An 8,780-nucleotide genomic window follows, 5' to 3' on the forward strand; every position below is an offset into this window, starting at 1 on the left:
CCCCCCCCCCCCCACAAAATCTACCATAGAAGGAAGGATGGAAGAACTGGCACCTGCCTGGGCTATGAGACATTATCCTAGGGAACTGTCGAGCGACTTGGGAAAGGAAGTTTTCTTAGCATGTAGGAAAGGCAAGACAAATGTGTGTTTTTTTTTTCAGGTACAAAGCTGTGAGAAATTGAAGGGCACAAGGTGGAAATGGAGAGAGAGGGAGAGGTTCTTTGCTAGCACAAGCTGATCTAAAGCCAGCCAAGGAACAGTGAGAATCTCCCTTGCTTGCCCCATTATGAGTGTTCTGATAAATATTTGTAGCTGTAGTTAAAATTAGAGAAAATGAGGGTGGGAAGGAACCTCAGGAGGTCACATCTAGTCCAGCCCCTGGGACTAGCCCCAACTAGATCATCCCAGCCAAGGCTTTCTCTGCTCAGGTCTTAAAAACCTCTGCCACCTCTCTGGGTAGCCTGTTCCAGCATTTTACTACCCTCCTGGTGAGAGTTTGTCCTAATATCTAAACTCAATTTCCCTTGCTGCAACTTGACACCGTTGCTTCTTGTTCTGTCATGTCCCACCGCTGAAAACATTCTAGCTCAGGGGCAGGCAAAATTTGGGTCACAGACAAAATCTGGCTGACAGTAGACTCCATTTCCCAGCAGCCCCTGCCTGCATGGCTGGGGCCAGTTTCCATGGAGACTCCAACAGCAGCCTGGCTATGATAGTCTGGGGTTGGGGTTTCCATGGAGACCAGCCAGGCTGGGAGCTGCTGTAGGGCTGGGCTGGGTGGGATCTTGCAGTGGTGACACCGTGCTCCAGAACCACGGCAGAGCTGTAATCTGTTGCCTGCATGCTCTGGGCAGGGGCATGCAGGTAGCGGATTGTGGCTCTGCCTTGCCTTCTTGCAGTGGTGGCTGCATGGTCTGGAGCTGCAGCAGAGCTGCGATTTGCTGTTTGCATGCCTCTGCCTGGAGCACGCAGGCTGCAGATCATGGCTGTGCTTTGGCTCTGGACCACACTGTCACCGCTGCAAGATCCCAGTGTGGTCCCTGCCTTGCTGTGCGCCCTGCCCTGGCTGCTGGGGCTGGTCTCCAAGGAAACCTCAGCCCTGCAGGGCTACTGCTGAGGTCTCCATGAAAACTGGCCCCGGCCACGTGGGCAGGGGCTGCTGGGAAATGGAATCCACTGCCATGCAGATCCAGCCCATGAACTGGACTTTACCCACCCCTGCTTTAGAGGCTGCCCCTCATACCACTCTGAGCCTTGTGCTGAGACTGAAAAGGTCAGTGGTAGAGCAGGTGCCTTATGAAGTGGGCAGCAAGGAATGCTGGGTAACCTAACCCTCCCACCACCAACCCAGTGGGACAGGGCTGGGTCATCTACCTCCTCTGAGCCAAAGAGCTTGGGCTTTAAGGCAGGGACATGCACCTCCTCGTAGCCTTTGTGCTGGAGTCTGGCCACCTGGATCCACCATTTTGCCCATTCCTGGTCTAGCTCCGTTCTCTTTGGAACCAACCTTCAGGTAGTTGAAGGCTGCTATTAAAATCTACCTCAGTCTTCTCTTCTACAGATTAAGTAAATTCAGTTCCCTTAGCCTCTCTTCATAAGTCATGTCCCCCAGCCCATTAACCATTTTCATTGCCAGTTATTCCACATATTTTCTGTAGTGGGAGTCCCAAAACAGAACACAGTACAGGCAGTCCTCAACTAACAACGTTTTGAGTTGCAATGTTTTATACTTACAACATAAATTGACACCATGTTTCAACTTTACAATGCCAATTTCGACTTTACAGCACTTGATCCAATGCAACGCCATATCAGTGAACAAGTTCACTGCATCGCTCATCTCCCTGGAGAACGTCTATCCAAATTTCCTTGGACACTTTCTTTAAGAAAGCAGCCAAGACTCCAGAAAAACCTGCATCCAAGACTCCTGAGACACCTCCAGCCAAGAACCCTTCAAGAAGTCCAACCAAGAGCCTTTCCAAAAAGTCCAGCAAAGTCACCTCAAAGAAGTCCTTCCAAATCAATATGCTTGCTATTTACAATATACATACATTAATGTAGCTATATTACTCATCTATAATTGAATGAGTACAAAATTGTGGGGTATTTTTGGTGAAACTAGGGTATTGGGCCTTGGTTTAGGAACCAATCCCCCATTTATAACATTGTTTCTTATGAGAAAATTGGTTCCGAGTTACAACATTTCGAGTTGAGACACGGTTTGTAGAAACCAATTGTGTTGACTGACTGTACTCCAAATATGGCCTTACCAGTGCTGAACAGAGGTAAAGAATCACTTCCCTTGATCTGCTGCAATGCTCCTACTAATGCAGCCCAGTATGCCTTTAGCTTTCTTGACAACAAGGGCATGCTGCTGGCTTATGTTCAGCCTATTGTCCATTGTAACCCCAAGGTCCTTTTCTGCAGAGCTGCTCCTTATTCAGTCAGTCCCCAGCCTGTATGCCTTATTGTGTGACTCCAATCACTGGTCACATGGATCTTGGTTTTCTCTGTTAAAAAATCCAAAATTTGCTAATTAAAAAAAAAACAACAAATCCATGTTTTTCCACAATTAAAATGAAATACCATTATATAGGTATCAGTTGAACACAATATTTTATTGAGATATTTACAATTTTAAAGCAATTTGGAAACCTACCAGTCCCTTAATCATTAATAAAATAAATTCTAAATACCTATATATTTTGGCATTTGATTTTGGTATTTTTATCATAAAAAATCAGTTTCCTCTGCTTCCTTCACTCATCAGGATGGAGGTCCAGCTATGGATATTCCCCTCTGCTGCTTTGTGGCGCTGAGCAACCCTGATATGGCAGTGCCCTGCCCCTGCCCATGCCCCTCACTCCTAATCCACAGCCCCCAGTCCTGCTGGTGCCCTTTCTCTCCCAACCCACAGTTCCCTGTCCCACAAGCCCTTCCTATGCCCCTCACTCCCAACTGCCCCCTCCCTCTCCTCATCAGTGTCCCTTCTGACTTGTAGCCCCCATCCATGCCAGTGTTCCTCACTCCCCACCTACAGCCCCTGCTCTCTGCAGCTGCCAGGGCTGTATCCTGCCCACTCTCTGCCCTGCAGGCACCAGCTGCAGCCAGCCAGTAGTACCAGAAAACCCAGTTGTTGTGGCCCCAGTGGAGGGAAGAGTGCAGAGCCTGGGCCCCTTCCCTGCCCGTGGCTGGGAGTAGAGCTGAGTGAAGCCAGAGCAGGGGGGGTGGGATGTGGACTGCCTGCTGGGGGGCTTGGCACTCCCTGCCCTGCTGCTCTCCCCCTGGGAGCCTTCCTGGTGCAGTGGGCAGGATCCAGCACAGGAGGACAGTGTGGGGTGGGGAGACTACGTGCTGCTGCCACTCCACCACCAGAAACCCTATACCAGCTGCATTGCCGTGTGAGGGACCACCTGTCCACCCAGCAGCAGTGGGGGCAGCGCAGAGTTGCACCTCCCCACTGCTGCTGGACAGGTAGAAGGCTTCCCACCTAGGCAGCACAGCTAGTGCAGGACTTCTGGCTGCAGCAGTGGCAGCAGCATTGAGTCTCCCCACCCTACTCTGCCCTCCCATGCTGGGCTCTGCCTGCTGGGCTACAGAGACAGCTTCTGCCTAGTGCCAGTGTGGCTAGGCTGCAGCCCTGTGCCCCACACCCTGCTATCCATGCAGAAATCGGGGGGGGGGCATGTGCCCCTTCCCGATGTTGCCAGTGTGTGTGGCTGGACCATGCCTAAACGGTTCCCAAGTCCTGACTCTCCATCCTGCCCCCATCACATAGATTTACATTTATCCAGTTACCAGGGCTGCATAGCTGTATTGCCAGCCACTGCACACAAGCACATGCTTGTGGTGCCTCCTGCCACTGATTGTTCTCCCCCCACTTTTCCCAGCTACCAGCAGCCCCTAGCAGGCTGGAACTCTGCTAGCCTGCAAGGGGAAACTCAGAGTTTCCCACTTCAAAGGGAAAAAGACGGGTTTTTCCAAGAGAAATGGAAAACCTGGATCCCTGCTGATCAGCATAACATGTTTATTGTTTTTATTGCAGTGTTTTAAAGCGTCCATTTAAAGTAGCTGCACAACTGCACTTGGCCTTTGGAGATGCGCACCAGAGAGGACTCCTCCAGAGTTCCCATGCTGGGCACCAGACGGAGCTAACAAAAGGCTCTGGCTACCCCAGGCCTAGGCTGATGGCTGTGGGTAGAGAAGCATCATGTCCTGAGGGGCAGTTCCAAAGAGGATGGAACTAGTGTTCTCAGTGGTGGCAGATGACAGAACAAGGAGCAATGGTCTCAAGTTGCAGCAAGGGAAATTGAGTTTAGATATTAGGAAAGACTCTCACCAGGAGGGTAGTGAAGGACTGGAACAGGTTACCCGTAGAGGTGGTGGAATCTCCATCCTTGGAGGCTTTTAAGATCTGGCTAGGCAAAGCCTTGGCTGGGATGATCTAGTTGGGGATGGTCCTGTTTTGAGCAGGAGGTTAGACTAGATGTGACTTCCTGAGGTCCCTTCCAACCCTCATTTTCTCTGATTCTATGAACAGAGGTGTGCTGGCCAGGGAAGAACTGGGCTGGCATGTGGGGGTGACTGCAACCCAAGGCTCCCGCTGCTTGTTACCAGTCTTGGGAGTCTCCCTGTTTGGCCCCCTTCCCCATACCCTTCAGGCTCTTCCAGTTGTCCCCATGGCAGGATGGAAGCCATGGTGTCCTAGGCATAAACATGCCTGCATCATCATCTCCCTCGTGCCTGGCGCCATGCCCAAACCGCAGGACAGGTCTGTTTGGAGAAGCAATGCCTGTGAGGTGGGGCGGGGTGTATCCCCTCACCTGGTTCTGGTTTGTAGCAAAGCAGTCACTGGCACGGGCACACTCAGCTCCTGACTAGCCTGGCACAGACACACGTGACATTATGAACACTGCCCTCAGCCCAGGTTTCCACTGAGCTCGAGCCTCATCCACTCCTGGGCAGTGTGTTCCATGGGCCTTAACCCCAGCAGGCCAGGCACTGGCATGATCCTGTGGTGACCTTCCTTCCAAAGGGCTGAGCATGGGGCAGAGAGCTCAGGACTGTGGGGACAAGAGACCTGGCACAGTCCCTATCCTTCTCCAGGTCCAGCTGAGAGCAGCATGAAGCAAGCCCTGCAATTTCCCCAAGAGGACTGGTGCCAGTGGGACCCTCCAAGATTTGGGGGAGGTTTCCCTGAGCAGAGGATTTGCCCCATGTTTTATGAAGGGAGAGAAAAGAGCCCTCTCCTGAATAGGGAGCTGGGACAGCAAGAAGTGTGTAGGGTGTACAGTGTTGTAAGGGCATCTTCATCCACCCCAGGGCAGTCCCAGTGGCTGGGGGGAGGGGTACAGGCAGGGCCTTGCCTGATGCTGCTCTCCACACTCCCCCACTCCTGCCAAGGAAAACCTAGTACACCTTGACCTGAAGGCTCCTTTCAGCCAGCGGGCACCAGGAGAGAGCCAGAGCAGCTCCACAGCTCCCACAGACCCAGAGCTGGGCTTTGTCTGATAATGATCTGCAAAGTTTATTCTCCTTGTAAAAATGCTGGTTTGGGCAACACCAGCATGCATGGAAGGAGTGGTGAGGCTGACTGGGAGGATGGGGGCTAGGCTGTCCTACCCTGGACCAGCCACACCCCATGAGGAAAGGGAAAGTAGGGCGATTTCCAGTGCTAGTATAGCCCCTGCTATACATAGCTTCTGAAGTGGGGCAGGAGGTCTTGATGCTGGGTGGTACTGGCAAAGAACTCACTGCCCGACAACTGCTTACTGTAACAGTTTATTTATTCATCAAGGTTGATCCACGTTGAAACTGCCTGCTCCAGCCCCGTCCCCAGGCAGGCACCAGGACTGAGCCACTGTCCCACCTCAGATAAGCCCACTGACCCCAGCAGAACAGGAGACTGCCCCCCCATCCCCCCCGCCTGGGGCAGGCAGCTGGGGATCCCATTGCTTCTAAGGTACATGTGGCAGGCTGGGCTGTGGCAGCAGGTGCTGGCTTCTCAGTAGCTGAGGACAGAGAGGCTCACAGATGACAGCAGATGCCTGCCTGCTCCTGAAAAATACTAGTGTTGTCTTAGTATGTCGGAGGGGTATCTATACAGCAGGGCCTAGATCTCCAGCCCAGGCTCCCAAACAGCCAGGCAGCCTCGAGGTAGAAACATAACCAGCCCAGTGGGCAGGGAAGCAGTGCCAACTCCCCTCCAGTCCAGAGGGGTGTTGTGCTCTGGCTTCATGCTGGGCTTCCCACTTCAGCCCCCTACCCCCAGAGCGAGCCATGGGGAAAGGCACTTGGGTAGCAGCGGGGCAACATGGGGGATAGCTGCAGTACCTGACATAGAGCCTACAGTACAATCTGGGCTGGGGTGCTAGTCCTGCCAATAGACACTGCTTGAGTCTGAAGAGCCCAGTGCTGCAGAGTTGAGGTGGCCTGGTGCTTTCTGGCCCCAGCCAGTGTGGAAGGGAGAGAAGCAGGCGGGAGGGCAAGCCTGTTCATTCTGTACAGAGGAGATGCTTCACGAGGACAGCGCCCATGAGCACAGAGAGGGAGGATGCAGACACTACAGTTCACAGGCCAGGAAAACACATGGCCAGGGGCAAGATGCAAACTCCTGTCTCCAGATGGGGAATGAGGAAGGGTCCAGAGACAAGAGGGGGAGGAGTCTCACACCCCCAGCTTCCCAGCTGGCTGGATCTGGGCCGGCCCTCAGGCATAGCCCAGCTGTGCAGGACTGCGGGTGCCCTCTGGCTTGTGCTCTGCATTGGGCAGGCTGGCTTTGCTCTCACTGCTGCTGCTCTCAGCCGGCCTGGCAGAGATGTAGTCCCGCACCTCAATCTCCATCCTCTTGGCTTTGAGGGTGGCTGCATGTAGCTTCTCCAGGAAGTCGGGCATGCCTGGCAGGAGACACAGGGTGCCATGAGCATCAGAAGGGACACAGTCTGTGACACAGTCTCAAGCCCCCCATTCAAGCCCTAGAGAGGGCAGCTGCCCCCAGCCGCTCCAGGTCCGGTCCCAACTCTGCCCCCAGCCCTGCATGTGGCCTGGGGCAGCTGCCTACTTTCTGCCCAGCTAGTGCCAGCAGTGGACAAAATGAATACAAGGCTGAGACACCAGACACCGGCACCCATGTTCTCAGCCCCAAGGGATGAGAGCAGTACTATGGACCTGTGAGGCAGTGGGGCCCCTTCCCCTGCTTTCAGTGCTCAGAGCTCTGCCAAGCTGGCTCCAGTGTCATGGATGTGCCTTCCACAGCTTCCAGGACAGAGGGGTATTCAAGTCACAACTTCCTGAACAAGCCACTCCCAGCTCCCTGCGGGCTCTGAACACATCCCAGTGCTTCCTGGGAGCAGAAAGACACAGGGTGGGGTCCACTTCAGGGCTCTGAGCAGAGACCATGGTAGATTCTCCAGCAGCCTCTAGGGGCCACCTTCCTTGTGCTCCTGCGCCCCCTGCTGGCACCTGTGAAGTCCTGCTGGCCCCAGCACTGTAAGTCCCCTCCCAGCCTGCTTCTCTGCTATACTGAATGTCCACGGAAGCAGCTGCCAGAGCCTCCAGCCCACCCTGGACAAGGGAGTCAGCCCACTCCCTCATGGGGTCCTAAGGTTGGTGTAAAAAGCCACAGAAGAGCTTCCTCCCGCTGACCCTCTGAAGACTGCAGCCACCTCCTTCCAGCTCAGTGCACAGGCACAGCGTCCTGTGCCCCTCCCAGGCTACTGGTTTGGGAGTCCAAACTCTCAGCAGCATCTCAAATACATGAGATGATTACACTGCAGAGCAACAAGGCCCAGCTCCCCCTGCCATGCCCCAGATAGGCTTGCTTCTTCTCCTGAGCCAAAAGGGGAAGCCAGGAGCCTTCAGCCCCATAGGCGACAGATCCAGACCCTAGGTCCTTCTCTCACCCCAGTAGGAGCCTTTGGCTTTACTCACCACTAGAGACCATCCAGCTGACACAGTAGCGGGGGAACACGGTCTGAGGGTTGTCACTGTACGTCAACAGGTAATCAAAACCATTCTAAGAACAAGAGTAGCATCAGTGACACATGATCTATCAAAGGACCATCAGCAGCTGCAGCCAATCTTATGGAGCCACTGCAGATCCCAATGAGCTGAGAGAATCCCCCCTGAGGCAGTCCAATTCAAAGGAAGGTGGAAACCCCCAGCCTTGACAGACACTGCATTTCTCCTGGGACAATTGTCCAGGATCCTACAGACATGCCAGGATTGAAATGTGCTAATGCTTTCCCTGGACATTGCTAAACAGAGATGTCAGACCACAAGCCAGATTAGACCCCAGAGAGCCACTTTTCCACCCCACCTGCATGCTGGATCCAGTGCCCGCTATGGTCAGATTAAGATGGAAGTGGTGTACAGCATGGGTCCTGGACCGGCCACAACAGGCACCATGTGTGGCTCAGTCCTGGACCAGCCAGAGTGGGCACTGGATCTGGCATGCAGAAGTCCCTCAATGTCCTCTGCTGTAGCTTGAGACTGCTGCCCCTGGTCCCGCCCCTTATGGCCACAGAGAAAGGCTCCATCCTCTTTATCCCTTCAGCGATTTGAGACCTGGATTTGAGGGATTTCCGTCTTCCTAAGTAGGGACCAGAACAGCAACCTCCCTGCTGGGCCCCCTTCGGGCCCCGGGGGAGGCACACCTGGGCCAAGGGTTAGCGAGGACTTAGGGAGCTTCTGCAGGGGCTGGACATATTCAAGTCAGCCAGTCCGGATGATCTCCACCCTAGAGTTCTAAAGGAACTGGCCGAGATCATTGCAGGTCCCCT

The 8,780-nt window shown here is 53.9% G+C and overlaps 1 protein-coding gene across 1 annotated transcript in view; it reads right to left on the reverse strand.

The window, feature by feature from the left end:
- Positions 1-6,443: 6,443 nt before the first annotated feature.
- STARD7 (StAR related lipid transfer domain containing 7) overlaps positions 6,444-8,780 on the reverse strand; it is a gene marked incomplete at its 5' end in the record, with an annotated part of 25,294 nt that continues 22,957 nt past the window's right edge. The window contains 2 exons of the mRNA XM_019508228.1: positions 6,444-6,896; positions 7,930-8,014. Coding sequence (XP_019363773.1) covers positions 6,709-6,896; positions 7,930-8,014 — 273 coding nt within the window. The remainder of the gene's footprint in view (positions 6,897-7,929; positions 8,015-8,780) is intronic.

Source organism: Gavialis gangeticus, unplaced genomic scaffold (genome assembly GCF_001723915.1).
Source record: "Gavialis gangeticus isolate Ggan-Ray unplaced genomic scaffold, GavGan_comp1, whole genome shotgun sequence".
NCBI lineage: Eukaryota > Metazoa > Chordata > Crocodylia > Gavialidae > Gavialis > Gavialis gangeticus.